This window comes from Sciurus carolinensis, chromosome 8, assembly GCF_902686445.1.
Source record: "Sciurus carolinensis chromosome 8, mSciCar1.2, whole genome shotgun sequence".
NCBI lineage: Eukaryota > Metazoa > Chordata > Mammalia > Rodentia > Sciuridae > Sciurus > Sciurus carolinensis.
In genome coordinates, this window is record NC_062220.1 from 126022459 (window position 1) to 126037896 (window position 15438).

The 15438-nt window shown below is 57.5% G+C and overlaps 1 protein-coding gene across 1 annotated transcript in view; it reads left to right on the top strand.

Moving 5' to 3' along the window:
* Positions 1–15438, top strand: part of Myo18b (myosin XVIIIB) — a 224980-nt gene that overhangs the window by 58763 nt on the left and 150779 nt on the right. Inside the window, exons 13-17 of the mRNA XM_047561579.1 lie at positions 1–123; positions 3312–3402; positions 4767–4959; positions 7618–7698; positions 9022–9166. The exon at positions 1–123 is cut by the window's left edge and continues 51 nt beyond it. Coding sequence (XP_047417535.1) covers positions 1–123; positions 3312–3402; positions 4767–4959; positions 7618–7698; positions 9022–9166 — 633 coding nt within the window. The remainder of the gene's footprint in view (positions 124–3311; positions 3403–4766; positions 4960–7617; positions 7699–9021; positions 9167–15438) is intronic.

Consider the following 15438-nt stretch of genomic DNA (forward strand, 5'->3'; position numbering starts at 1 on the left):
CCCTGGGCTGTGAGTTCGAGGAGCTGAACACGGCCACCTTCAAGCACCACCTGCGCCAGATCATCGAGCAAGTGACGTCCAGGACGAGGCCGTGGGGGCTCGAGGAGGAGGAGGCCAGCCCAGGTACCGCGCCGCCACCGCTCTGGGTGGCCGGGGTCTCCTGCCCCACCCCCTTCGCTTGCTTATTGGAATTCACTGAAGCCCTACTGTGCGCCCCTGTGCTGGGGGCAGGGCTGCCCCCTGCAGGGTGCGTGTGTCGTGCTCTTAGCTGCGCCTGCGGCGAAGGCGAGGCTGCCTCCAGGGAGGCCCCGCCGAGCGGGACGTGGGGACAGCGCACTTCCGCGGGACGTCGGGAGCTGAGCCCTCGCAGCGAAGGGGACCGGCCTTTGTCTTTGAGGAACCGAGGCCAGGCTGGCATGGTGTACCTGGGGGTGGCTGGGGAGGAGGTGGACCAGGGCGAGGTCGGTCGCCTGCGCTCTGCGCACGAGGGGTTTCAGCTCAGACCACTGAGGCCCAGGTCGGCGGGAAGGCGCGTTGGCCGACTCTGGATGTGACAGTCCCCAGGGGCTGCTCCCGGACAGGGAAGTGGCGGAGAGGGGACTCAGGCACAGATGCTGAGGCTTATTTACCAGCTGAGGGGACAGCATGAGTCCTGAGGGAAAGACAGGGACCGAGGCCGGCTTCCCGGAGAGCCGGTGTTTGCACTGAGGCAGGGAAGCCACCGCGCCTGGCTGGCACCAGCAGGTGGGCCCTGCGCCCGGGTCGCAGCCTCCCGCCCAGCGCCCTCCTGCAGAGGGCGAGCCCAAGGGGCCACGGAGAGCCCTCCAGGAGTAGCCCCTGGGGACAGCGGGACCCCTCCCAGCTGCCGCTTCTGGGGGCCTCCTCAGAGCGCCCTTGGATCCTCCCACACACAGCCCGAAAGTGCACACACACACAGCCACACACAGCCACACACTGACACACACTGACACACTGACACACACTGACACACACGCACGCACACACGCACGCACACACACACAGCCACACACAGCCACACACTGACACACACTGACACACTGACACACACTGACACACACGCACGCACACACGCACGCACACACACACAGCCACACACAGTCACACACTGACACACACTGACACACACTGATGCACACTCATGTGCACATACTGACACACTGATGCACACACACACTGACACATGCTCTGACACACATGCGCACTCTGACACACATACTGGTACACACACACACATTGATGCACACATACACACTGACACACACACATACACACATTGACACACACACTGATGCACACACACACTGACACACAGATACCCACACAGTGACACACACACACTGATATACACACACTGACACACGTGCACACTGACACACACACTAACACACACACTGATACACACACTGACACACACGTGCACACACTGAAATACTGACACACACACTGATGCACATATACACTGACACGTGCACACGCTGACACAATGATGCACACACATGCACACACTGACACACACACTGACACACACTGATGCACACAAACACATGCACACTGACACACATGCACACTGACACACATGCACACACGGACACACACACACTGACACACTGACACACACACTGATGCACACACACTCGCACACACACCCCGCTCCGTGAGCCTGAGTCAAGCTCTCAGGCCAAGGTCTCCAGGGCAGGCAGGGCAGGCAGGGGGCCTGAGGCTGAGGAGAGATGCTGGGAGGATTGGGTTGCCTAGCAACCGCCCAGGGAGGGCGGAGTCGGAGGGGGGCTGGGGTGGCCGCCTGGAATGAGCAAGCAGCCCCCTTTCTCCGGGCCCCAGGCGTGCGGACCTGGAGACCGTGGCATTGTGTGGCTGGAACCCGCTCTGCAGGGCCAGGGCCTCCGCCTCCTCCTCAGCGCCGCTGAGCCCGCGGGGCTCTGGAGCGGCTGTGCAGGCTCAGTGTGCCCAGGCACTGTGGCTGTCATCGGGCTCTGGGTGCCCTTCCTTCCTCCTGAGACGGCAGGGGGTTCTTTGGCGCTCTCCTCTGACATCCTTCCCCACCTAACTCCAGTCGGGTCTTCGCTGGAGCCGGGGGCAGGTTTCACAGACCCCCTGTGGCTGGACATTCACGTCCTCTCGGAGAGCGATTCTCATCAGCGGTGGCAAGAACCTCAGCACCCAGATATCTTGGTTTCTCATCACTAGAAAACAAAGCCTAGGGGTGAAGTCACGAAGTCCCAGTATGCAAGTGGCATAGTTTCTGATATAAAAACTGCCAAATTTCCCTCCAAAAAATAGCAACAGCAAGCATTCAGTACGTTTCTACTGCATGCCAGGCACTGGGGGTTTAAAAGCCAAAAAGCTCAGAGATAGTCCCCAACTTCAGAGCATCACCAGCCTCATGGGGGAGACACAGGTTAATTAAACAAACAAACAAACAAACACACGAGTAAAGATTATGCCACAGTTTGTGTATAAAAGCAGGAGGGAACTGGTAACTGGCCAGATGGGGGTGGTGGCAGTCGAGGAAGGCTTCCTTGAGGAGGTGACTGGGTTAGTCAGTTTTCTGTTACTGTAGCAAAATACCTGAGCCAACCGACTTAAAAAAAGAAAAGGTTTATTTTGGCTTACAGTTCTGCAGGATCCATGGGTCTCACTGCTTTTGGGCCTGTGGTGAGGCAGCACGTCCACTAACCCTTTCAAGGGTATGTCCCCTAGCAGGGTGTGGCGGCACATGCCTGTAATCTCAGCACCTTGGGAGGCCGAGACAGAAGGATCACAAATTGGAGGCCAATCTGGGCAACTTAGTGAGGCCCTGTCTCTAGATAAAAAATAAAAGGGACTGGGGATGTAGCCCAGTGGTAGAGCGCCCCAAGTGCTACAGTAAACAAAGGAAAAAACAGAATAAAATAAAAATGAAACCCCAAGGGCGTGGCCGGGTGACCTCTAACCTCCCACTTGGCCCCGCCTCTTAAAGGCTCCACCTCCTCCCACTGGCACCGTGACTGGGGCGGGGCCTGGACCCCGTGGACCTGGGGGATATTCCAGGTCCAACCTCCAGCAGTGGGGGCTGCCGGGAGAGCAGCGTGGGGAGCCACGGCCGGGTCACGTCAGACCCTGGGGTCCTAGTGACTCACCTGACCGCCTCCAGGAGCGTGGTGCTATCTCAGCAGCGGGGCTGTGGCTGGGCAGGTATTTTCTACGACGAGTGACCACACTGTCCTGTGGCGATGTCCTCGGCCCTGCAAGGTGGTGACGCTGGCCTGCCGCCCTGTGCTTTCTGACTCCAGGGCTCAAGATGACGGGCGTGGCGTGTGTGGAGGGCATGGCCAGCGGCCTGTACCAGGAGCTCTTCGCGGCCGTCGTCTCGCTCATCAACAGGTACTGTGGCCTTTGGTGGGGCACGAGGGGGGCTGCTACAGGGGGCAGGTCACAGAGGGGCATTTCTGAGCTGGCCCGAGGGTTTCTAGGGTCAGCAGTGCTGGGTTTGAATTCCACTGAGACCACCTCCTGGCTGTGTGACTTCAGCCAGTTCACGTACCTCTCTGATCTCCCTTTCCACATCTGTAAAGTAGGTGTTCCCAGGGGCATGGAGAGGATTAAAGGAAACCAACAATGGGTTTAAATAACCAAATACTGGCTGTAAAATATGCGGTGGACAGTGCTCCGGGCCTGTCCCGGGAACCCCTGGGGGCTGTTCCAGCAGGGCTGATGGAGAACAGGCGAGGCTTCTCCACCCTGCACGAGGGCAGGAAGCCCAAAGAGCCTCTGGAATCCTGTCACAGGGACGCGGCTGTGCGTGGCCACGGAGCCACGGGGGTCTCTGGCTTGTCACAGCCACGGAATCAACTCCCCCATGGCTGCTGGAGTAATTGCCATCTGAGACCCCAGACTCTTTGTCTAGGAACCAAGGGGATCGCGTGGGCTTAGCGGAGGGAGGACGGACGGGGAGGGGAAATGAACCACAGGCAGAGGCGTGGCTTCCTGCCCTGGATTCCGGGAGCTCAGGGCTGCAAAATGGGTCTGTCGATGCTGACCACGCCCACTGCCTGGTGGGACCTCCCCTTTCTCATCTCCAGCATGTCCCCACGGTCCTGCTCATGGTGATAATAGCAAATAGTCCCTGCTGAGCACCGGCCCCTGGCAAAGTCAGACTCTCAGCAGCCCTCCTCGTCATTAACCCTGTCACAGAGGAGGCAGCGGAGGCTCAGAGAGGTTAGGCAAGTATCCCAAGACACACAGCCCAACCTTGCAGAGCGAGGTTGAAGCCTGCGTGTCACGCGCTCTGAAGTCTCTCTCTCTCTTTTAGGCACTAGGGATAGAACTCAGGGGAGCTCGACCCTGAGCCACGTCCCCAGCCCTTTTTTATGTTTTATTTAGAGACAGGGTCTCGAGTTGCTTGGGGCCTCGCTGAGTTGCCTAGGCTGGCTTTGAACTTGTGACACGGGAGGTGCTCTCTGCACTCTTAACTCCCTTCATCCTTACTGCAGCCCTTGTGACCAGCCTGCCTGCTCCCACCACTCTTTAAAAAACGTTGGAGAAACCCATGCTCAGAGAGGTTAAGTAACTCCCCTAAGCTCACACAGCCCACGAGCGGTGAGCTTGGTTTTGAAACCAGATCTGCTGGCTCTCCAAGCCCACCCAGACTGCTGCCTCATCTCTCCGCCTCCGCTATGGGGGGAGCAGGGGGCTTGGACCCGCAGAGTCCATGGGGTCTCAAGGGCCTTCCTCTCTCCTCTCTCTAGATCCTTCTCCTCCAGCCACTTCTCCATGGCTTCCATCATGGTGGTGGACTCGCCAGGCTTTCAGAACCCCCGGCACCAGGGCAAGGACCGGGCGGCTACCTTCGAGGAGCTGTGTCATAATTACACCCAGGAGCGCCTGCAGCTGCTTTTCTACCATCGGACTTTCGTCTCCACGCTGGAGCGGCACAGAGAGGTGGGCCTCGGCTGGGGAGGGTGGGGGAGGGGCGGGAGGGGGTGGGGGAGGGGCAGGAGGGGGTGGGGAGGGGGCGGGGGAGGGGGAGGGATGGGGCGCAGCGGGGGCACCACCCTGCAGCCTCCTTCAGCGTGTCTGTGGGGCTGGCCAGGGGCACGTCCTTCCTCCAGGCCTGGCTTCTGCGGCCTCCACTGCTCCCTGTCCTCCACAGCCTGGTCTCCACCCAGAGCCTCCCACACCCTCCTGCACAGAAACACCAGGAACGTGGGCTTTCCCCTGGCTCTCCCTCCTGGGGGACACCTGCCGCTCCCCCCACTTCACCAAGGCTGCGCCACTTCCCCACTGGCCACACCCCCACGCGCCCCAGGCCCTCTTTGGGCCACGTGGTGACGATTTCCAGCTAAGTGGACGGTGCACACGCCTCTGGGTCGGCCATTCCCCTCCTCAGGGGCATGCGGAGCACCCAGGTCACAAGGGGCACGGGTGATTGACAGGTCCCGGCAAGTCCTTCCACCATTCAAAGAAGAAGTTGGAAGATTGACATGTTGGTCCCATGTTGCTTTTGCCAAATGCCCGAGACCGGCCCCTGAGTTGGGGCACACGTTCACCTCCTTGCCTTCCCGGAGGCTGGACGTCCAGGATCAGGGCTGGAGGTTGATTCTCTGGCGAGGGCTGCCCTCGGCATCTCGTCACTGCGGGGTCTGGACGGAGGGACCCTGTCCTCTTAGGCGGGAGAGCGGGCAGCTGGGGACCCTCTTTTATAAGGACCCTCGGAAGGAATGGCCACTTCTTCCTTCTCAGAAGGTGACCGGTTTGCCTGCTCATGGCCGAGTGTTAGAAATGCCTGTTCCCCTCATTTGTGGGGTGATAACCATCGACGGGATGGTCCTTTCTTTGCTTGGAGCCATGTGACAATGGACAGGAAAGCCTGAGTCTGGCTAAATCTCAGTAAAGGATATTAAAGGTCTGGTGGTAATTCTGGCACTTACTGTCTGTGTGGCCTTAGGAAAGTCGCTCACCATTTCTGGCTTTTAAGTCCTTCTCTTGGAAAATAGAAAGGATAATACTCCTGTTCCCGGGCCCATTTGTCACAGTGAGACTGCATCATTACCCTTGATCTCAGCGACCTTTCGAGACCCTGTTGGTATTACATACGGGTCTCTGAGTAGCTTGGGCAGCTCTTCTGGTCTTGGCTGAGTTAGGTTTTTTATTTTTGGTACCGGGGATTGAACCCAGGGCTGCTGTACCACTGAGCCACCTCCCCAGCCCTTTTTTATATTGTTTGTTTAGAGACAGGGTCTGGCTGAGTTGCTCAGGGTCTTGCTAAGTGCCGAGGCTGACTTTGAACTTGGGATCCTCCTGCCTCAGCCTCCCGAGCTGCTGGGATCACAGGGGGCACCACCGTGCCTGGCTCGCATTAGTCCTGGAGGTGTGATCGGGTGCAGGTGGGGTGGGTGCCCGGCTGGCCTTCAGTGGGCTCTCTTGTTTGCCTGGACAATGGCTGGCCATGAACTGAGACCTGTCCCTGCTCCCTGAATACCTCCCCTCCAGCCGGCCAGGCCAGGCGAGCGTCACGGGGTTGGAGAGGGTTCCAAGTCATGGTGGATATGTGCACCTGCACCCGGAGGCCTTGCGCGAGCTGACGCAGGTCACTTCTGCTCTGCTGGACGCGTCAGAGGAAGTCTAAGGAGGAGCCCCGATTTCAGGAGCGGGGACAGCAACTCCTCTTCTTCAGGAACAAGCTGCCGTCAGTCTGCAGAGAGCTTGAATGCAGGCAGGGGCACAGAAATTGCTTCTCCGTAAGAAGAAATCATTGCTACCACACGCTTTCAAGTGACTGTTTTGAGCATCTATTGAAGCAAGATAGAAAGTGCCTTGTCTGCATTAGACTTCGAATGTATGGTGACAATAATGTGTTTTCCCACATTTCACTCATTTCTTACTATCAAAATCATGTCGGCTCTTTATTTTAAAGAACCCTAGACAAGGTGTTGACCTATAAAGAAACGAAAACGCAGTTTCCCTTCGCCCCTCCGCCCAAGGTCACCCGTTCCTGCTCGCTGGGATGTAGACTCATCGTTTTTTATACAGTTTTCTCTTCAAATTTCTCATCCTTCCGTGTGTACGATTCATCTGCCCACGGTCTTTCTTGCAGCGTTACATGACGTTTCCTCACTCCATTTACAGATTTTGGTAAATGTGCATCTCAGTGGCCACGTCTAATTCTTTATTAACTCTCCTTTTGACGCCTGGGTGACCTTGAGGTGTAGGATGTGAACAACGCTGTGTTGCTCTTGAGCACAGCATCGTCTGCATGTTTCTGGTGAATTTTTTTTTTTTTTGGTGCCAGGGATTGAACTCAGGGGCACTTGACCACCGAGTCACCTCCCCAGCCCTATTTTGTATTTATTTTGAGATAGAGTCTCTCTGAGATGCTTCGCGCCTCGCTGTGGCTGAGGCTGGCCTTGAACTGGCGATCCTCCTGCCTCAGCCTCCCGAGCTGCTGGGATGACAGGTGTGGCCACCGAGAAAGCAGTACAAGTTTTAAAAAGGACTTTTTAAACATAAAAGTTGAAGGCGATGTCCTCGCTTCCTTTTCTCCTCCGGAAGTGCTCTGTCCTGCCCGGCAGAGCTGACTTTGGCTCCCTGTGATTTTAGGAGGGTGTTCCCCTGCCGTTTGACCTCCCGGAGTCCTCCCCGGCGACCACAGTGGCCGTTGTGGATCAGAAGCCCTCCCAGGTAAGCAGGGACCCAGCCCCCAAGGCGCTGAGTGGTGACGTTTCAGTGAAATGCCAGCAGGTTGGAGTCCCCAGGTGCCCGCCCTCCACGCTGCCTGGGGTGGGAGGAGTCACGGAGGCTTGGGCTCCGCCCCCAGATTCTATGCTGATGGTCGTGGTCCAGGCGACGGGAGGTGGGAACCTCCCACCCTGCTCAGCTGTCCTGCTCAGCTGTCCTGCAGCGAGTCCCATGGAGGAAGCTCAGAATCCTCAGCCACTCTTCAGACAAAGGTGCTGGCCCAGCAGAGGGGACACAGAGCAGGGCGAACCCCTGGGGTCGCTGTTTGGGGGATGCCTGTCCTCACCAGCCTCCTCTCGCTTTGGACCCTGCTGTGCTCACCCCACCTGACCGTGGGCCCTGGGGGTGACGTTTCCCCTTTACGTCTGGATGTGACCCCACTTGGGCACAGGGACCCGCCTGGCTGGGGTCTGAGCTTGGTGACCTTGGGCACGTCCTGCACCTCTTCGGGCCTCAGTTTTCTCTCTCCAGAGCGGGAACGATTCCCTCCCCGGGTGGTTTTGCGTCACTGAGATACGCCACAGGAAGCCCCCGTCAGGGACGCGTTGGGGGCCACCTTCCCGTGGCCCCTGTCCTGCCAGGGACATGGCAGGCTGCCCTTCTCCCCTTTCCTGTGCCCTGTGGTCCACAGTGGGCTGAGCCTCCTATTCCCAGGCCCCTCCCTGGTGTGTCCTGGCCGCCCACCACCGTGTTTGACTGTGGCCTCTCCCATGGGGCTCAGCGAAGCTCCTGGAACTCCCCCAACCTCTGGGTCCCCTCAGCAAAATGCCTGAGCTAGGGGCTACGTTTAAAATTCTGTATCTGTGCTGTTGAATCAAGTTCAATTTCTCCTCTAAAATGTTCTTGGAGTGTTTGTGTTTTTGGAAATTGATTCCCCAAGACTTTAGTTTGGAAAAATACAAAGACTTCTAGGAGGAAATAGTGGGTGTGAGTGGAACCCATCCTTTCCTCTTTGGCGATGTACAAATAGATCAACTGCCTACATCTATCTAGAAAGAGAGGTTTTACAGGAAACTTACCTTGTTAACACCTCACTGTGGCTCTCTGAGGAAGGTATATCTGATCTCCATTTTTCATGGAAGGAAATGAGGCCCAGAGAGGTCCAGAAAGTTGCCCAACCGTGCACAGGAGGTAAAGCCGGATCAGACCCCTTTGTAATGGGGAGGTTGTCACTATTCTGTGGTTTCAACACTGGAAGTCTGGGGGTACATGGGAGCACAGGACAAAGCAGGCAGTCCCTTCAGTGTCTCCTGGGTCTCCCGCCAGGTCCACTTACCAGCTGGAGGAGGGACCGAGGATGCCAGGGGCCTTCTCTGGGTCTTGGATGAGGAGGTCCGAGTAGAGGGCTCCAGTGACAGTGTGGTGCTTGACCGTCTGCGTGCAGCCTTTGAGAACGGAGCTGGAGCCGAAGGTAAAGGAGCCAGGGTGTGGGGGGTGCTGAGTCCAGCCCGGGTGTTGGGCTCTGTCTGCATCAGCCAGGAAAAGCCCTGACAAGGCCTGCAGAGACGGCGAGTTCAGAAACGTCAACACGCATGCCCGAGGCACTTCATTCCCCCGGGTGCCGACAGGCGCGTGAGCAGCTGCCGGAGCCGGGTACCGCAGCACATGGCGGTGAACCAGCCTGACCTGGCCCACGCCCCTGGGGGAGAGATGGTGGACAGGCTTCGGGAAAGGTCGTGCGGGTACAGCTGCAGCCTGCCAGGTGCACCGAGCGGGTCCGGGTTCTCAGGCAACAGAGGGCAAATGCAGGCAGACGCCACTAATAGAAAGCAGGGCAGCCGGGCCCGGAGGCGCACCCTGTCACCCCAGCAGCATGGAGGCTGAGGCAGGAGGATCGCAGGTTCAAGGCCAGCCTCAACAACTTAGCGAGGCCCTCCCTGAGCAACTCAGTGAGACTCTGTCTCTAAAAAAATATAAAAAAAGGGCTGGGGGCGTGGCTCAGTGGTTAAGCACCCCTGGGTTCAACCTTCTGTACCAAAATAAATAAATAAATAAAGCAGGGATCCAGTGCAGGGAGGAAGGGAGCCACCACCTGGGTCCCCTGAGCTCGGGCTGCAAAGGCTTCTGTGGCCCAGGCACAAACTTTGGTTTTAACCCTAGAGACTGAGGAGTCAGCAAGGCTCCCGCGTAGGGGGCGGTAGGTCGTATTCTGGAAGGTTCATCAGGCTGCCAGGGAGGTGGGTGGATTGGTGGGAAGCTAGAGGGCAATGGAGACAGGTGGCTGGGACGGTGGCACCCTGGGACAGGACAGCCGTCCGTCCCAAGTTCAAGTTCAGCGCGCTGCTTCCTCCATGTGACGCTGAGCAAAGCTCAGACGTGCTTGTAACAGTGACGGGCGCCCCCAGCCCCCTCCCCAGTCTCCCAGGAGGAGCGGCCGTCGGGAGCCAGGCTTGTCGGGTGGGAAGCTCCCGGGGTCCCCGCAGCTCGGGGGTGTCGGGGGCAGGCGCGCTCCGAGGCTTTCCCGGGCCCAGGGCGTGGCTCCTTCAGCTCCTTCGGCAAACGTTCCTGGAGCACCTGGTGCGAAGCCCCTTCCTGGCCCCGGAGCTGCTCCCGTGACCTGATGGTCTCCTCTCCACGGGGCTGGGGCCGTGGCGGGGCAGGGGTGGCGGCACAGGAGACGGAGGACCGCAGTCCTGGCCGAGGGTCAGCCGAGAAGACGCCAAGGACTCCGCCTGGGGACATCCCAGGGTCAAGGGGTCCAGGCCGGCAACCGGCCCAGGGACCAGTGGCACCGAGGGAGGCAGGGGAGGAGCCAGGAGAACGTGGCAGCCGGCGTCACGGGAGGGAGGTCACCTCAGGTGGAGGCTGAGGAGGGAATGGCCGACAGGAGGGGTCATGAGGGGAAGCCCTGCTGCCCCCGACCTTGAGTCAGGGCAAGCTGCCATCCGTGGTGACCCACCTATGGTGACTGCCCTTTGGTGACTGCCTTGTGATGACCAGCTTAGGACCAACTATGCTGACCATCCTCTGCTGACCGCCTGGGTGACCTGTCAGGCCTCTGTCTGGGACAGTCATGGCAGAGTCCTGTGCTCCTTGGAGGAGGACAAGCTTTTGGAGGCAGCCTCGTCCGAGCACGCGCAGGGGCCGACCCCAACCTCGCAGGGGGCTCGGCCTGCTGCTGACCCAGGCTGGACGCTCTGCCACGCAGGGAGGCCCAGTCCCCGCTCCTCGGTGGGTTTGGGTTGGGGCATAAACATGTGCTCACCTCTGTGAAAGGCAGAAGAGAAAACTTCAGGCCAGATGCACACTCACACTCACACTCACACTCACACACACTCTCACACACACCCACTCTCACACACACATACACACACTCACACACATACACACACTCACACACTCACACACACACTCACACACACTGATACACACACACTCACACTCACACACATGCACACACATACACATACACACTCATACATACACACACACTCACACTCACACTCACACACACACTCTCACACACACACACATACACATACACACTCATACATACACACACACTCACACTCTCACACACACACATGCCCCCCCAAACACACACACACTCAAACACACTCATATACACATACATACAAACTCTCAAATACACATACACACACATACACACTCACACTCACACACATACACACACACATACACACTCACACTCAAATACACACACCACATTCACACACTCTGACACTCACACACACACATACACACACATACCCACTCACACTCTCAAATACACACTCACACACATACATACTCAAATACACATACAGACACACACACGCCCACATACACACTCAAACGCACACACTCACACACACATACACACACCTCACACACCACATTCACACACTCTCACTCACACACACATATACACACACCTCACACACCCTCACACACAGTCACACACACACACACACACATACATTCACACAGTCACACACTCACACTCGCATACACACTCACACACACACTCACACAGTCACATATTCTCACACACAGACGCACTCTCTCACACACACCCTCACATACACAGAGTCACATACTCTTACACTCACCCTCACACTCACACACACACACTCACACAGTCACATATTCTCACACACAGTCACACATTCACACTCACACACACCCTGACACACACAGTCACACACTCACACTCTCACACACACTCACACACTCCCCCAGAGTCCGTCCTGGACTGTCCTCCCCTGCAGCGGTCCTGCCCTGTGCTGTGGCTGGCAGGGACTGACGGCCGAGAAGCCAGGCGCTGCAGGGGGATCAGGGTGGAGCCCTCCGTGGGCCGAGGTCAGGGCCTTGCTGTGCCTCACCGTGTCCCCACCTGCCAGCAGGGTGGCTTCCCGCGCCCCGGGCAGCTCGACCCAGGGCCAGGCAGACGGCCCCTCCGCAGGCCGTGGAGTGGCCCCGACTCGCCCGGAAGTGCCTGGGGACGCGGTTTGGGGAAGAGAGGAGCAGACTCGTTCAGAGCGGGGGAGGAGCGGTGGTCACACGGGCCTGGCCGCCAGAGACCTGGCCGGCCCGCCACGGCTGGCGCACCAGGCGGGACTTCTGGGGAGCCCCTTTCCGTGAAGCTGCAGGCATGGCGTGAGGAGCGGGAGCTGCCGCGGGCCAGGCGGATCTGGGCGCCCTCCTCGGATCCCACCCAGAGGTCCCGTCCCGGAGCCTCCCTCCGCCCTGTCTGGAGCGGAACCCGGCAGCCTCGGCCCTCGCGCCTCTGTCCACTCCCTCCAGGGCCCTTTCCAGACTCGGTCGCATTGTGGTGATTTCTTTGCTGTGCTTGCTGGTCATTTCCCGCCGAGCCCCCTGAGGGCGGGGCCTGTTCAGTCTTGCTCCTGTCTGTGTCCCCAGGGGCCCGAGGCTGAAAGCCCCTGGGGATGGCCACCCCTCCTTCCCTCTCCTCACTCGCTTCCTTCCAGTCTGCTGTGGTTTGAGTGCACATGGTCTCTTTCCCGCATACGCAGCTGTTTAATCCCCAAGTCTCATGTTCGTGGTATGTAAAGCGGGACATGGAATCTGTGCAGGGTATTTGGAGGTGGCGCCTTTGGAGAGTGAGTAGATTAGAGTAGGTCATTAGGGTAGAGACCCAAGATGGAATCCTGGTGGCTTTCTGAGGACGGGGAGAGACCGGAGGATGCACATGTACATGCCCATCTGCCATGGCATGATGTAGCCAAGGGGGCCCTCACCAGAGCCTGCACCAGCCTGCTGGATTCCTAGCACTCCAAGCCACGAGCTATAAACCTCTTGTCTTTATAAAGGAGACTGCCTCAGGTATTTTGTTATAGTATTGAAAAATGAACTCAAGTGCCCTGATTTCCCTGCTGGTCCTCCCCCATGCCAAGCCTAGACCCACCTTGGTGCCTAGGCACTGGCATCTCCTTCCACCTGGAATGGTCTTCCGCCCGCCACTGCTACCATCATGGGCCTTCTTGCCTTCTCTGGGTCTTGGGGACTCACTGACCACCTGGTGTGAAATAATAACTCCAATCTGTGCTCTTTTCTCCCTCCCCTGCTTTGCTTTTCTCCATTGTGACGGACACCAGGGGACACCACGTGTGTGCTCATCAGCCACCTCCCCTTAGGGGAATGCCAGCTCCATAGACAGGGCTGGGCGGGTCACCTGGGCAGAGGCAGCACCTCCAACAGCCCTAATATAGTGACATCCACAAAGTAGGATTGTCTCAGCATAGAAACCCAGAGGTCCGGCCCTAGATTCAGACGGCCTTCTCCAGGGGACCGTCTCTGGATTCTGACTTTTAAAGGAAAGAGACGGGAAGTAGGGTTGGAAGCAGAAGTCCTCTCCTGGGGCAGGCTGGGGCAGAAAGGGACACAGCTCCATTGGGGGACCCCTCTCCTTCTGCCATGGCTGCCGGGCCAGTCGCAGCCCCCCGAGCAGGATGCGGTAAAGCTCTCCGTTCCCATCCTTCGTCTGGAGCCAACTAAGACGAACACATTAACTCAGATAATTTTTGTTAAAATAAACAACAGATCTTCGCCCCCGGGGCTCTCTGATTAGCTCTGAGTCAGTGAGGACATTGAATCCCCAGAGCACTCGGGGCGTCTGGGTAACCAGGGCTGGCTGCTCGTGACCTCTCATTCCTACCTAAGGTGCATTTGCCGTGTGTCCCCCACATGGGTCAGGGGGCTGAGATGGCCTGGTCTGGGGAGTCAGCTGCTCTGTTAGGAGATAGTGAACACTGAAGCCATGCTGGATAAGGCTCCATGTTCTGGAAGTTTCCATGGGTTTCCCCCAAATATTTGGCTTTCCTGAAAATGCCTTGGCAAACAAATTGTGGTGTGAAAACCAACTCCAGGAGAAAGAAACGAAGGCAGGGACTGCCCAGGCCTGGTCCTGGGGCCTGTGTCCAGGAGAGTTCCTGGGACATGTGGCATCTCCATATGCTGGGCCACCACCCTGGAGAGAGGCAGGTTTGAGGCCAGCAGACGCAAGTTCTCCTTCTAGCTCTGCTTTGACCTGTGATCGGACCTCAGCCAAGGTGCCTCGTCTTTCTGAACGTCAGTGCCACCTTCTAGAGACCAGCCGGCGATGCCCATCCGCAGCTAGCGAGGACCGAGTGACATAGACTGAGCACTTGTCAGGAGCCTGGCTGGGGCCTAGCCAATGTCATTGTTCTCCGCTCCTCCCTCCTGCCAAACTCTATGGGGTCCTCCTTCAGGGCCCAGCCCGAGGGACCACATCCCCTTCCCTCCAGTTAGTTCCAGCCCAGGGGAGAGAGGACAGCCCGGCAAACAGGGATCAGTGGCCACAAGCAGGAGCCTGGCCGTGCCGCTGGTTTTCTGTTTCCCGTGGGGTGCTTTTCTCTTCCATGGGCAGGTGGCTCCCGGGAGGGCAGAATAGCCCTACAGGGCATGGGTCACTCCCTGTAGCCAGTGGGACTTCATTTAACTGGAAACATCCCTCGCTGGCAACTTCAGTTATCCAGAACACAGAGGGGCTCCAGGAAGTGGGCGCAGAAGACCTCCAAGCAGCCACACAGGTGGCACAACTCATGGCCCTACCTCGTTGGAAGTCTGTTCTTATTTTCTTTTTTTCCCCCAGGGATTCCAAGAAATGCAGGTCCCTGTAATGCCATTTATGTATTTATTTATTTGGGGGGTACCAGGCATTGAACTCAGGGACACTTGACCACTGAGTCACCTCCCCAGCCCTATTTTGTATTTTATTTAGAGACAGGGTCTCGCTGAGTTGCTTAGGGCCTCCCTTTGCTGAGGCTGACTTTGAACTTGCGATCCTCCTGCCTCAGCCTCCCAAGCTGCTGGGATGACAGGCGTGTGCCTCTGTCCCCGGCTATACATTATCTTCTTTAAGCCTTGTTCCACTCTGGGAGGTATGCTTTGTTGTGAACTCTCTTACGGAAGAAGAAATAGGTTCCAAAACATCAGTGGCTTGTCCCCTTGCCTGCAGTAATAATTGGTGCCTGCATGCAAGACCCATTGGTGCCTCTGACCCTGTCTTTTGCAACCAGGTGCCCGTGTCTCCCAGGAGGATGCTGTGCATTTATTCAGTTGATGACATTCAAGCCAATTTTAGGTGGTGCACAAATAAATATTTTAAAAATCCATAATAACTCTTTATTTCCAGGGCTATTAGAAAATCAGCCTAACCTGAACCTCAAACCTGGCGTAGAATGTATCTTTATAAAATAT